Source organism: Adiantum capillus-veneris, chromosome 23 (genome assembly GCF_014529385.1).
Source record: "Adiantum capillus-veneris isolate H3 chromosome 23, ASM1452938v2, whole genome shotgun sequence".
NCBI lineage: Eukaryota > Viridiplantae > Streptophyta > Polypodiopsida > Polypodiales > Pteridaceae > Adiantum > Adiantum capillus-veneris.
In genome coordinates, this window is record NC_140953.1 from 90,087,818 (window position 1) to 90,102,969 (window position 15,152).

Here is a 15,152-nt window from a genome sequence, read left to right on the forward strand (position 1 = left end):
AGAGGACGCTATTCAGAGCACTCCAAGATTCGGAGAGCTACCTCTTACCTTAAGGGGAATGCTCGTACTTGGTGGTCCACGCTTCTTTTAAACAAGACTGCGCCAGTTAAATGGCTGAAATTTAAGAAGCTTTTTATTTCTTCTTGGTTGACGCAAGAATATGAACGAGATGTACGAGCTGCTTGGAACCATCTTCGGATGACCAAGAAAGATACAATCAATGCTTACTGTGAAAGATTCTGGAGCTCTTTTCTACCCGCCTCTTCATTCAAGAAGATCTCGTTCAGAGAACAGATTGAGCGGTTTACCTTGGGTCTACCTACAGAGATCCGAGATCACTGCTTGGAACAGAAGTCAACTTCTATTCAGGAGTTGATGAGTCATGCGAAGCAGAGCTTTCCCATTCACTCTGGCAATCTGACCTACCCCACAGATGAGGCCATGACACAACAAGCCGAACAGACTTCTGGGAATGAAAGTAGAAAGAAAAAGAGCAACCCAGAGAAAAAGGATGCACGACCCAAGCTTACTCTTGAGGAGAGAGCTCGCTTCATCAGAGAGGGGAAGTGCTTTGGATGCGGGGAACATGGACATATCTCCGCGAAGTGCCCTAAAAAGGCACAGAAACTTGAAAGAACAGAATGATAAAGACGACGACAGGCTTGAGAGTTCGAGAGCAGCTGAGGAACGTGGCAGAAAAGGCAGATAGAAAAGCAGAACTGGTACCACATGGCGTGGGACCTCCACCGAATCTAATGAATGAAAGTACAAACTTTGCCGCTTTTGGGGCAAAGTGAAGGATCAGGAAGCTCTTTTGATGGAGCCAAGGCCAACTTCTTTTCACTTAGAATTGGCGGCTCGATTTGGAATTACGCTCGACAGACTGACGCCACAGGCGCAGGTAGTTCGACTGGCACCCGGATGGGATGTTGCCATTACACCGAGCATTGGCAAACTTCATTTACAATGAGAAGGGTGTTCAGGGCACGGGAGTGACGTTCTACTCAGGATCCCTTGGTACCACAAGAACTACGCCGTGGTTGACTACCGGGCCAAGAAAGCGACTTTGATAAATGAAGGGCTTAGAGATTATACTTAATGAACTTCAGTTTCTTTACTCATTCTTTTGGGAGAGAACTGAACGATGGATAAAGTTGAATATGTTTTGACCTGATCAAATGAACGCCAAGATTTTTCTCCACACTCATGCCGATTGTTTTTCAAAGGGCCTGAAGATCAGACCATTGACATGATACCTAGAAGCACGCCACCGAACCGTGTGAGTCGAGTACAAAATAAAAGATTATGAACCCAGTGAAAGACCTCTTGGAAAAGGGTCTTGTCCAGCATAGAACTTCACCGTATTGCTCTCCACTGTGGATTTGAAGAAAGACAAATCTTGGAGAATGAGCATCGATTATAGCGCTCTCAAACAAATCACCATCAAGAACAGATTTCCGATTCCTAGGATCGATGATATACTCGACAGGTTACAGGGATCCTCGTGCTTTAGCAGGATTGATCTAAAGAGTGTATATTATCAGATCCGAATCACGATCGGAGACGTCTACAAGACAGCCTTCCGGACTACTTTTTTGGATTATTTGAGTTTTTGGTGATGCCTTTTGACTTAACCAATGCTCCCGCGACATTTAACCGGATGATGGACGGGATTTTTCGAGAGTACAGGCTATTTGTTGGCACTTTCTTTGATGATATCATTGTTTTCTCCAAGAATGAAGCAGAACACAGAGATCATATGCTTCAAAGATACATTTTTTTTGGGACACTTTGTCTCAGCAACAAGAGTGCAAATGGATCCGGCCAAGATAGACACTATCCGTGATTGGCCCGATTTGAAGAATGTCCATGAAGTTGAAAGCTTCTTGGGACTGTGTTCGTACTACATACGGTTCATTCGAAAGTTTGCAGAGGTTGCTTCCCCTTTGCATATTCTTGATACACAAAGGAGTCCCTTTCTCGTGGGGATCCACAGAGGTGACTGCCTTTCAAACATTGAATAAGAAATTGACTACAGGACCAGATTTGACTTTGTCGGACTTGCAGAAGTCATTTGAAGTATTTTGTGATGCTTGTGGTCGTAGTCTTGGTGCGGTCTTAATGCAAGAAGGCCATGTCATTGCTTACGAGAGCCGATTGTTCTCTAGGCCGGAGATGGCAATCATATTTATGAGAAAGATACAGATTTTGCAGATTTATTTTCACACGGATACGAGATGGGGAGACAGTAGCCGGATACTCCCTTCGGGAAGGCTACTTGATGAGAAAAACCATGTTGTGCGTTACACAGCCGTTGAGGGAAAAAGGTTATGACTGAATGCCATTGTCCACCTTTTACGGGTCACCGCGGCATTGCTACCACCATGAAGGGGTAGAGAGATACTTCTTTTGGCCGAGACTCTAAAAGGATGTGGAAGAGTTTGTGCGCAGTTGCTTAGTATGCCAGAAGGTCAAGTTTGACAGGCATAAGGCACAGGGATTGTTACAGCCTTTAGCCATACCCACCCGCCCCTGGGAAAGTATTGCAATGGATTTCATTTTTTATCTCCCGAGAACACAGAATGATCACGTTGATTTTCCGATTACATGGCACGTCTGAGACGATTGTCTCCGACAGAGACCCCAGATTTATGAGTCTGTTTTGGAAAGCAATTTGGGAAAACATTGGCACGCGGTTGCAGTTCTTGTCATCGTTCCACTTGCAGATTGACAGGCAATCTGACATTGCCAACTTAGTGGTTTTAGATTTATTGAAGTCTTGTATCTCGGATCAGAAGACTCAATGGGAAAAGAACTTACCTTTGGTGGAATTTGCCTACAATAACAAGATACACTCTTCGACGGGGAAGACGCCATTTGAGATTGTTGAAAGTGTTGTGAAGGTTCCATCCTTCCTGAGCACGACAGATTAGGTATTTGAAGCGGATGAATATTCGCGAGGTTTGAATACGGCTTTTGCCAAGGTTCGCGGGACTTTGCAGAAGTCTCAAGAACGACAGAAAAAAGGCAACGGATCGCCATCGTCGCGACTTGAAATTGAAGGAGGATGATTGGGTGCTCTTACGTTTTGAGAAGGCACGCCTAAGAACGAAAAAGGGAAAGGAGACGCTTTTTCCAAAGCTTAGTATGCGATACTACGGACCTTTCCGGATTACTGAAAAGATAAATGATGTCTCCTTCTGATTGAAACTGCCAGATACTTGGAGGACTCACAATGCATTCCATGTGGGTCTCTTGAAACCTTTTAAGGGTGATGTGTCTGATGATGGGGAGCCTGATGAGCAACCCGCAGTGGAAGAAAACGAGGAGACACTTGTTCCTGAACAGATTTTGCCACATAGGGATACGAAGAAAGGTAAAGTCCGAAGGCGGTTCTTGGTTAAGTTCAAGAACTTTCCTGCATTTGATGCGAAGTGGATGGAGGAGGAGGACCTAGCAGATACTCCTCGGACTGTGAAACTTTACCTCGATGCTTTGGTTTAGCATAGTCTACTCCAAACGGAACCCGGAAATTCAGCTTGGCCGAAGATCTGGTGCAGTGGGATGCACAAGAGGGGAGTTACTCCGCTCCTTTGTCAACAGATGCCTTGATTTTGATACTAAAGTCACTAATGTCTCTTTGAGCTTCAGGGATACCGAGAGCTGACAGTATTCTGCTGGATGACTTTATGAAATGGAATTCTTGATAATGATACTGATTTGTTCTTGACTTCTTTTGAGTGCAGGAACTGTTAGACGAAATGACTGCAACATTTTGGTCTCATTGATCTTGAATAGACATGGTTGCAATAGGGGTTAGTCAATCGGACATCGATGAGGTCCCGATTGGACCTAGATGTGTGATTGCTAGCTACATTGCCGATAAATCATGGTCTAAGATCCGAATGAATGTTGAATGTCATGTGATGTCCTGTGATGTGACTGTAGATTTGGTACATGTGCTAGATGTGTGTTCCTAGTACGTAGGTACTAACAATCAGTGTCTGCTAAGACGGTTTATGGCTTTTGTCGGTTTTGCAGACATAATCGCGATCGATTACAATGCTTTAAAGAGGGGGGTATGTCACAAAGTGATGACGTGGCTACCGACAACAGAAACACTAATTTTTGGAAATTGCGGAGGTGGAAAAAAAAATTTAATTATTTTTGAGCGACGCAAATTCAAGCTCTTGGCTTTTGCTATGAAAAGAATTGGATGAGAGAGAGAGAGAGAGAGAGAGAGAGAGAGAGAGTTGAATTGCTTTATTTTTACTCTCATTGAGAGAGAGAGAGAGAATCTGCTTTTGCTTTCATGCTTTTGGGGCTCTGCTTTTGGGCATCCCTTGTAACATTTAAATATGCGGTGAGGGCCTCACTTCTCAGAGCATCTGGACGCAGAGTCTGAGAGTGAAACCCTAACCGCTCTTTGTACTCTGACATTGATTTTAATACATAAAGAAATACCGAAAGGGGCACCAGTCTTTGGGGCCAATATCTCTAGGCACGGAACTCCGTCGGGCCAGTGCAAATCTATTGTGATCTGTGAATTGTTTGAAGTGGTTCTTGACTTGACTTGGAGTGTCCAAGTTTGTTACACTTTGCCGAGCTTGGGGCAAAGTGAAAGACCAAGAGGCCATGATCTTCTTTGATGGAGGAGCCAAGGCCAACTTCATTTCACCGGAATTGGCGGCACGGCTCGAGATCACTCCCGATCGGATGGGACCACTTGCGGAGGCAGTTCTAGCGGCACCCGGCAGGGACGCAGCCATTACACCTGTCATTGGCAAACTTTGGTTGCATTGTCAAGGATATTTGGGGCATGAGAACTTTTCCATAATGCCTTTGGAAGGTTGTGATGTTCTCTTAGGGATTCCCTGGTACCACAAGAACAACGCCGTGGTCGATTAACGGGCGAGGAAAGCAACATTGACTACAGAGAAGGGCAGAACCATTGTACTTGATATTAAACTTAAGGGCGAGTCTGTCCCTATTGTATCGGCTTCGGTCATTTCTAAATTAATGAAATCCAGTCTGTTGTTTACTCGATCTTTCTGAAAGAATTGAGCGATAAGGATAGGACAAATTTATCTAAACTTGATAAAGAACGCCAAGATTTTCTCCACTCTCACGCCGACTGCTTCTCAAAGGGCCTACCAGGCGAGTTACCACCTGTTCGTCCTAAAGATCATACCATTGATCTGATACCTAGAAGAACACCACCGAACCGGCCACTTCACCGCATGAGCCGAGCACAGAATGAAGAGATTATGAACCAAGTGAAAGACCTCTTGGAAAAGGGTCTTCTCCGGCCTAGTACTTCACCGTATTGCTGTCCAGTGTTGTTGGTTTTGAAGAAAGACGGATCTTGGAGAATGTGCATTGATTATAGAGCTCTCAACAAAATCACCCGAGAACAGATTTCTGATTCCTAGGATCGATGATATACTCGACAGATTACAGAGATCCTCGTGCTTTAGCAGGATTGATTTGAAGAGTCGATATCATCAGATCAAAATCGCACCGGGAGACGTCTACAAGATAGCTTTTCGACCGACTTTTGGGTTATTTGAGTTTTTGGTGATGCCTTTTGGCTTAACCAATCCTCCTGCGACATTTAACCGGATGATGGACAGGATTTTTCGAGAGTACAGGCTATTTGTTGGCACTTTCTTTGACGATATCATTGTTTTCTCCAAGAATGAGGCAGAACACAAAGATCATCTACCTCAGGTCTTTCAGGCATTACGAGATCACAAGTTAGTGATTAATGCAAAGGAAAGTGAATTTTTCCTACCAGAGATACACTTTTTGGGACACATTGTCTCAGCAGCAGGAGTGCAAATGGATCCGGCCAAGATAGAGACTATCCGTGATTGGCCCGATTTGAAGAATGTCCATGAAGTTAGAAGCTTCTTGGGACTATGTTCGTACTACAGGCGGTTCATTCGAAAGTTTGCAGAGGTTGCTTCCCCTTTGCATATCTTGACACAGAAAGGAGTCCCTTTCTCGTGGGGATCCACAGAGGTGACTGCCTTTCAGACATTGAAAGAGAAATTGACTACAGGACCAGTTTTGACTTTGCTGGACTTGCAGAAGTTATTTGAAGTATATTGTGATGCTTGTGGCCGTAGTCTGGGTGCGGTCTTAATGCAAGAGGCCATGTCATTGCTTACGAGAGCCGATTGTTCTCAAGGTCGGAAATGACAGCACAGATTTATGAGAGAGAGCTTATGGCGGTTATCCATGCTCTTACTCAGTGGCGGCATTACCTACTCGGAGCGGATTTTATAGTCTTTATAGACCACCAGAGTTTACGCTACTTCTTGTCACAGAAGCAGCTATCGGAAAAGCAGATGCAATGGGCGAACATCTTGTCACATTTTCACTTCCAGATTGTCCATGTGCAGAGACAGAAGAATGTGGTGGCAGATGCTTTGTCTCGGAAGCCGTTGGTTCTGGCTATGTCCGCAATACATCATACGAGCTTCGAGGATATGGTTGACCAGTATTCCACAAATACAGATTTTGCAGACATTTTCACACGGATACGGGATGGGGAGACAATAGCAGGATATTCCATTCGGGATGGCTACTTGATGAGAAAAACCATGTTGTGCGTTACACAGCCGTTGAGGGAAAAGATTATGACTGAATGCCACTGTCCACCTCTTACGGGTCACCGCGGCATTGTTACCACCATGAAAGGGGTAGAGAGATACTTCTTTTGGCCAAGACTCAAGAAGGATGTCGAAGAGTTTGTGCGCAGTTGCTTAGTATGCCAGAAGGTCAAGTTTGACACACATAAAGCACAGGGATTGTTACAGCCTTTACCCATACCCACCTGCCCCTGGGAAAGTATTGCAATGGATTTCATTTTTGATCTCCCGAGAACACAGAGTGGTCAGGATGGTATCTGGACTGTTATCTGGACTGTTATTGATAGATTTAGCAAACAAGCTCATTTCATTCCAATGAAGGAAACAGTCAAGCCGGATCATTTAGCGAGACTGTTTGTGGCCCAGATCTTCAGATTACAAGGCATGCCTAAGACGATTGTCTCCGACAGAGGCCCCAGATTTACGAGTTTGTTTTGGAAGGCAATTTGGGAGAACATTGGCATGCAGTTGCAGTTCTCATCATCGTTCCACCCGCAGACTAACAGGCAATCTGAGATTGCCAATTCAGTGGTTTTAGATTTACTGAAGTCTTATATCTCGGATCATAAGACTCAATGGGAAAAGTACCTGCCTTTGGTGGAATTTGCCTACGATAACACGATACAATCTTCGACGCAGAAGGCGCCATTTGAGATAGTTGAAGGTGCTGCGAAGGTTCCACCCTTCCTAAGTACGAAAGATAAAAATTTTGAAGTCGATGAATATACGCGAGACTTAGATACGGCTTTTGCCAAGTTTCGCGAGACTTTGCAAAAATCTCAAGAACGACAGAAAAGGGCAGCGGATCGCCATCCTCGCAACTTAAAATTGAAGGAGGATGATTGGGTGCTCTTACGTTTTGAGAAGACACGCCTGAGAAAGAAAAAGGGAAAGGAGAGGCTTTTTCAAAAGCTTAGTATGCGATATTACGGACCTTTCCAGATCACTGAAAAGATAAATGATGTCTCCTTCCAACTGAAACTCCCTGGTACTTGGAGGATTCACAATGCATTTCATGTGAGTCTCTTGAACCTTTTAAAGGTGATGTGGCTGATGATGGGGAGCCGGATGAGCAACCCGAATTGGAAGAAAACGAGGAGATCCTTGTTCCTGAACAGATTTTGGCACATAAGGATACGAAGAATAAAGGTAAAGTCCGAAGGCGGTTCTTGGTTAAGTTCAAGAACTATCCTGCAGTAGATGCGAAGTGGATGGAGGAGAAGCACCTGGCAGATACTCCTCAGATTGTGAAACTTTACCTCGAGGCTTTTGGTTTAGCATAGTCTACTCCAAATGGAACCCAGAATTCAGCTTGGCCGGAGATCTGCTGCAGTGGGATGCACAAGAGGGGAGTTACTCCGCTCCTTTGTCAACAGATGCCTTGATTTAGATACTAGAGTCACTGATGTCTCTTCGAGCTTCAGGGATACTAAAAGCTGACAGCATTCTGCTGCATGACTTCATGAAATGGAATTCCTGATTATGATACTTATTTGTTCTTTACTTCTTTTAAGTGCAGAACCTAATAGACGAAATGACTGCAGCATTTTGGTCTGATTGATCTTGAATAGACATGGTTGCAATAGGGGTTAGTCAATCGGACATCGATGAGGTCCCAATTGGATCTAGATGCGATTGCTAGCTACATTGCCGATAAATCATGGTCTAAGATCCGAATGAATGTTGAATGTCATGTGATGTCGTGTGATGTGACTATGGATTGGTACATGTGCTAGATGTGTGTTCCTAGTACGTAGGTACTAACAGTCAGTGTCTACGAAGACGGTTTATGGCCTCTGTCTGTTTTGCAGGCGTAATCGAGGGCGATTACAATGCTTTCAAGAGGGGGTATGTCACAAAGTGATGACGTGTGCCCGAGAGCATGCGGGAAACCCTAACCTTGACTATTGTTGAAAACCCAAATTCTGGAAACTCTAACCCTAAAACCGGCAAACCCTAAAATCTGCCAAAAACCCTAAAAACAACAAAAACCTTAACCCTAACCCTAAAAGGGCAACAGCACAAATTTCCGTGATAACGTGGCAAAATTTCCGTAAATTGCGGCGCAATATGCGGGCTGCGGCGGAAGTTGCTTTTCTCTACGCAAATTGAGCTAGAGAGAGAGAGAGAGAGAATACTTTTGCTTTATTTTTGGATTAAAGCTCAAGTGAGCATGTGAGAGAGAAAAAAGTTTGCTTTTGATCTTAAGCTTTTTGGGGCTCTGCTTTTGGCAACCCTTGTAAACAATAAATAAAAGGTGAGGGCTCACACTCTGCAAAGCATCTGGACGCAGAGTCTGAGAGTGAGACCCAAACCACTCTTGTACTTTGAACTGATTAATACATAAAGAAATACCGAAAGGGGGGCCAGTCTTTGGGGCCAGTATCTCTAGCACGGAACTCCGCCGAGCCAGTGCAAATCTATTGTGAGCTGTGAACTGTTTTGAAGTGGTTATTTGGTGCTGTCGTGATTGATTCTTCACTTGGCATGTCCAAGTCTGTTACATTTTGACGAATCCAACCTAATCCGAGAAATCATGACTGATTTCAAGGATGTTTTTCCCGATGATCTACCTCCTGGCTTGCCACCTTCGAGAGGAGTAGATCATGTCGTTGAGTTGGTGGCTGGTAGTCAGCCTTTCTCAAAGCAACACTATCGGTTTAGTAAAACCGAGAAGGACGAGATTCAACCGCAGCTGAAAGATTATCTTGACAGGGGCATTGTTCGGCCAAGTAAATCCCCGTGGAGAGCGCCTGTGTTACTTTCTCAAAAGAAGGATAACAGCATGCGCTTTTACGTGGATTGTCACCAACTAGTGACGTGGCTAACCCCGGACACACACTGTTGAGGACTGCCCAGACAGTGACATGTGGCAGACAGTACGGAAACCCCCGCAATATGCGCTGACATACTGACATGGCCTACTATACGGAATTCCGGATTTTGCGACGAGAATTGTGGAGCTGCTGACGTGGCATTGCATAATTTCCTAGAAATCCGTTGGCTGACTTTAGTAGCTTTTGGGGATAATTGTTTTTGAAAAAAGAGGCTTTTCAATTATTGCTTTTGGGGCTCTGCTTTTGGGCATCCCTTGTACCACTAAATAAGTGGGCTAGGCCTCACTTCTCAGAGCATCTGGACGCAGAGTCTGAGAGTGAGCACCTACCCACTCTCTTGTACTTTGAACACAGATTAATACAAAAAGAAATACAGAAAGGGGCGCCAATCTTTGGGGCCAATATCTCTAGGCACGGAACTACGTCGGGCTTAATTGTGAATTGTGAATTGTTTAGAAGCGAATCTCTGTTGTGTCGTGGTAGAATCTCGACTTGGGGTGTCCAAGTTTGTTACAGTGGTATCAGAGCGCGGCCAATTTCTCTTCTACCGGGAAATCCGATCCTTTTTCTCGCTGCACTTATGGATTCCAACAGAAATCGGTCGATTTCTTCTACTTCTACGAATGCAAGAGGAGATTGCGGAGAAGATTCTCATGAGCAATCAGAAGAGTACGGCTCACCTCGGCCTACTCAATCTGAGATTGAAGAGATGGAGCGTCGACAATTGGTTGACGAGGCAACAAAGCAGATGATTAAAATTGCGAAGGATCCAAAATTTGCAAAATTTTTGACTCAGCAATCCCTCGCAGAAGTGAACACTCAGTGGCAGAAGGCCACAGAGCCACCCATCAAACCGGCACTCAAGAAACCTCCTTCTCCGAGGATGTTTACAGAGCAAGAATTACAAGAGGTGGTTCAGACACAAATCAACCGGCTTTTGGACGCAAACAATAAAGCCAAAAAGCACGACAAAAAGCATAAGAAAGGAACTGACTTCCCGGGTTATTTGGGTCGTCAATCTACTTTTGCATCGGCGAGAAAGCAAAAGAAGCGTGCACGATTTGAAGGACTACCCAGTTCTTCTTCTTCTTCTTCTTAAAGAAGCCTAAATTTTACCCAATTTCTTACAGTTCTATTGAGGACTCATCCTCGGACAGTTCGGACTCCGACGATCACATGCTTTATGCAAAGAAGAAGCATTTCTGTAAAGCCAACTAGTATGACTTCCTTGAAGATAAAAGCAAGAAAGTAAGAGAATTCAAAGAAGACAGACAGTCAATTAGGTTTGACTCTTTTTCTAGATTTCGAGATACTCCGAGGGCTTTGGCCTTCATACAGCAGTTTGACATAGCTTTCTTTGAAGGGCATTACTCAGAGCACTCCAAGATTCGGAGGGCTGCATCTTTCTTCAAGGGAAATGCTCGAACATGGTGGTCCACCCTTCTACTGAGAAAGGAAGCTCCGGTTAAATAAGTGAAATTCAAAAGGCTTTTTATTTCCTTGGCTGACTCGGGAGTATGAACGAGATATACGAACTGCTTGGAATCATCTTCGGATAACCAAGGGAGATTCTGTGGACGCTTATTGCGAGAGGTTTTGGAGCTCTTTTCTACCAACCTCTTCATTTAAGAAGGTCTCGTTTAAAGAACAGATTGAGCGGTTTTGCCTGCGGACTTCCTACAGAGATCCGAGACTACTGCTTGGAACAAAAAAGTCAAATTCTATTCAAAAATTGATGGGTCATGCGAAACGGGGTTTTGCTTTACATTCAGGCAATCTTACTTACCCGACTAATGAGATCTTGACTCAGAGAACCCAAGAGAACCCAACAGACTTCTAATGATGAAAGTAGAAAGAGAAAGAGTTCCCAAGAAAAGAAAGACAAGGATTCACGACCCCGGCTCACTCTGCGAGAGAGGGCCAATTACATCAAAGAGGGGAAGTGTTTCGGATGTGGGAAACATGGGCACGTCTCCGTGAAGTGCCCTAAAAAGGCAAAGCAAGAACAGAATGAATATAGGCCAGAGAGTTTGAGAGCAGCTGAGGAACGTGGAAGAAAAGGCAAGATGAAAGCAAGACGGGTTCCAAATTGCATGGGTATTGACCCAAGCACGATTGATGAAAGTCCAGAATTTTGCCAAGCTTGAGGCAAAGTGAAAGATCAAGAAGCCCTGATTTTCTTTGATGGAGGAGCCAAGGCCAACTTCATTTCACCTGAATTGGCAGTGCGGCTCGAGATTACACCCGATCGAATGGGACCACAAGCAGAGGCAATTCTAGCGGCACCCGAACGGGACGTAGCCATTACACTTGTTATCGGTAAACTTCGGTTGCATTGTCAAGGGTATTTGGGGCACAAGGACTTCTACATAATGCCCTTGGAAGGTTGTGATCTCCTCCTTGGAGTCCCTGGGTACCATAAGAACAACGCCGTGGTCGATTATTGAGCGAAGAAAGCAACATTGACAAATGAAAAGGGCCGAAAAATTTTACTTGATGTAAAATTGAAGGGCAAGTCTGTCCCTATTGTATTGAATTCGGCCGTTTCAAAATTAATGAAAACAGTTTGTTTGCTTACTCGATCTTTTTGAAAGAGTTGAATGATGAACACAGGACAAATATGTCTGAACTTGATAAAGAACACCAAGATTTTCTCCACACTCATGCCGATTGTTTTTATGAGGGCCTGCCAGGTGAGTTGCCACCAGCTCGTCCTGAGAATCATACTATTGATCTGATACCTGGAAGCACACCACCGAACCGACCACCTTACCATGTGAGCCAAACCCAGAATGAAGAGATTATGAACCAAGTGAAAGACCTCTTGGAAAAGGGTCTTATATAGCCGAGTACTTCACCCTACTGCTCTCCGATGTTGTTGGTTTTGAAGAAAGGCAGATCTTGGAGAATGTGCATTGATTATAGAGCTCTCAATAAAATCACCATCAAGAACAGATTTCTGATTTTGAGGATCGATGATATTGTTGACCGACTACAAGGATCCTCTTGTTTTAGCAGGATGGATTTGGAGAGCGGGTATCATCAGATCCGAATCGCACCGAGAGATGTCTACAAGACAGCTTTTTGAACAAGCTTCGGTTTATATGGATTTTTGGTAATGCCTTTTGGCCTTACTAATGCTCCAGCGACTTTTAACCGAATGATGGACAGGATTTTCAGAGAGTACAAATCTTTTGTCGGCACTTTCTTTGATGACATTATAGTCTTCTCCAAGGATGAGGCACAACATAGACCACATCTGCTACAGGTCTTTCAGGCATTGCGAGATCACAAGTTGGTGATCAATGCCAAGAAGAGTGAATTTTTCTTACCGGAGATACACTTTTTGGGATACAATATAAATTATAAGATTTCCAAATAATTTGCCACACCAATGCAAACAAAAGACCAATGTCTTCAACTCTGAGATATGAAAATTTGAACTAGATTGTGGATCACAAATAGATGAATCAAGTTAGCACTAACATGTTTCTACATTCAAATCTGCACATTCAAATCTGCTTAAGAATGAGTTTAAACTTCCACAAATATCAATTGCCAAGGCAAGAATCTAGAACCCGTTTTGAGAAGTTACAACCTTGGTGCATGCCCAAACAAAGCCCAAAACCTGAAAAAACATATGTGCCTTTGAATGAGAAAGTAGACTATTTTTTACCAATTTAACTAGATAACTCTCTTGTTTGGCAACGGCGGCAAGCCTTAACAGCCCTCAACAGGAGATTTCCAATATGCACTGACTAGTATAGAGCTCTAATTAAGACTGAAATGCGCAAGTGTGCCCATAAGGGAGCCATCCGCTAGAAAGCACCTCACATGAACTTCATAAAATCAAAACAGTACGAGAAGAGAGGCCCATATATAAAACTATGGACCTGACTTATTATGAACTTGAGAATACCCCGGCGTTGTAGTTCAACCAAAGCCATATGTGTGATGCCTGGTCTTGCTTGATGAAAGGGCAAGTCTGATTTTGGCAGTGGTTTCCCTTCATGCTGCAATTTCAAGTCAAAAAAAATTAGTAGATCTATGCAAATATGTGCAATGAACTGAGAGTGAGACGCCATAAAAACAACAGTACATAAAGACAAAATGTAAAGGACCACACAAGAATCAGTAGATGAAGGATTTGCATGCAGACCTGAAGAGTCCACACCCCCTTAGGTCCGCGAAAATCTGGAATGCCGCATGAAGTCGATATTCCTGCCCCAGTGAATGCCACTAGATGACGACTCTGCAGCATTTTCAAAGTAGGAACACCAATTTACAGGGCATATTTCAAAAGATGTTATCCACCTTTCAGCTCTAGCATAGACATAAAAAGAATTGGCAAAGATGCAATGTTATCAACTACATTGCTTCAAATGTTCTAGCAATAACATTCAGGACAAGCGTACGAGAAGCATACCTCCTGGATAAGTTTGGCAAGCTCCTTGATCTACAGTGGCAATAAAGGGTTACAGAAACTGTAAACTAACAGGTGTTTCTTTTGTGTGTGTGTGTGTGTGTGTAGAGTAAGTGATTGAATGAAGTGTATGTGAACATGAAATATTCTTATTGCATGCACACACACACACTCACTTGCACATGCTCGAGCGCATGGACAAACAAAGGAACATCTAGTCGAGACGAGAACACAACGATCATAGAAAATACTGACATGATCTGAAATGGTCGTTACTGACCTTGCAGTGGATGTCTTCTTGAGAATCAAAGAGCTCAGGCATGCCAACTTTGCCAATGTCTTCTCTGTAAGAGAGCTTCTCGGCATAGCCAAGAGCCATCACTGCTGCTGTTGTTCCTTTTGATCGCTGGAGCCTCGCTGCTGCAAGTTAAGGCTTCCCAGCAGGAAAATGGGGAGGAGGGAGAGTGATCTCTCGTTTAAACAAGGAAATTTGAAGTAAGAAGACACGCATTGGCTCAATGTGACAAAGACACAATGGATGGTTATAGGTTGTTCTCCTTTTTGGCATTGCCTGAACATGCCTTAGAGGAGAAAAGGCAAAGGATTACAAATCTATTCTAAGGTTTTCTCCTATCTTAAGATGCTTGATGACCTCATTTCACCCAAAGAGAGTAGCACAAATGCTTGAGCCTTCCCGACGTAACCCCAAGAAGGGAAAGGGTCCAAGTCTTACATGCTACCTTTGATGGGTGTTACGCACTTCCCAATTGGGGAAGTTGTTGCGATGGTATAACCCCTTGTGGGTGTAATGCTCAATGATGCACAATTGTATGAGGGTATGTATAGATTTCTCCTTGCTTCCTTCCCCCACACTAATGATAAAAGAAAATGGACTCATTTGTGAAGCCTTTATACCTCTTATCGGTACTATCTTTGTATGTTCGTGTGGCTTCATAATATTGGCATTTCTAGATAGTTTAGTGTAGGCAGATGTATGATTTTGGTAGATATATATTGATTTAGGTTTTGTGAGGGTCGTGCTGAAATTTTCTTAGCCAAGCAATGGAGGACCAAGATCTCTAGTGTGAGATGGATTAGGTTTTGTCATGTAACTTGTAAAGGCGCTTGTGGACCACTCGTTACAGTGATAAAGCTCAACCAAGCATCAAGAGCAGGCCATGCCCAGGGTCCCAGGGTGAGGGTGCACATGGTCATAGTACCCATGGTGGCCGAGCT

At 43.9% G+C, this 15,152-nt stretch overlaps 1 protein-coding gene across 7 annotated transcripts in view; it reads right to left on the reverse strand.

Moving 5' to 3' along the window:
- Window positions 1–14,495, reverse strand: part of LOC147428145 (NAD-dependent protein deacetylase SRT1-like) — a 100,825-nt gene extending 86,330 nt beyond the window's left edge. For 2 of the 7 annotated variants that reach the window (XM_086497263.1, XM_086497262.1), the window contains exons 1-5: window positions 14,197–14,492; window positions 13,920–13,949; window positions 13,653–13,745; window positions 13,387–13,506; window positions 13,092–13,121 (exon numbers count right to left, since the gene is read on the reverse strand). In XM_086497263.1, the coding sequence (XP_086353389.1) occupies window positions 13,092–13,121; window positions 13,387–13,506; window positions 13,653–13,745; window positions 13,920–13,949; window positions 14,197–14,295 (372 nt within the window). In that variant the 5' untranslated portion in view covers window positions 14,296–14,492. Of the gene's footprint in view, window positions 1–13,091; window positions 13,122–13,386; window positions 13,507–13,652; window positions 13,746–13,919; window positions 13,950–14,196 lie in introns of all 7 variants that reach the window. The other 5 variants (XM_086497265.1, XM_086497260.1, XM_086497264.1 and 2 more) reach the window with 5 other exon arrangements.
- Window positions 14,496–15,152: the final 657 nt, after the last annotated feature.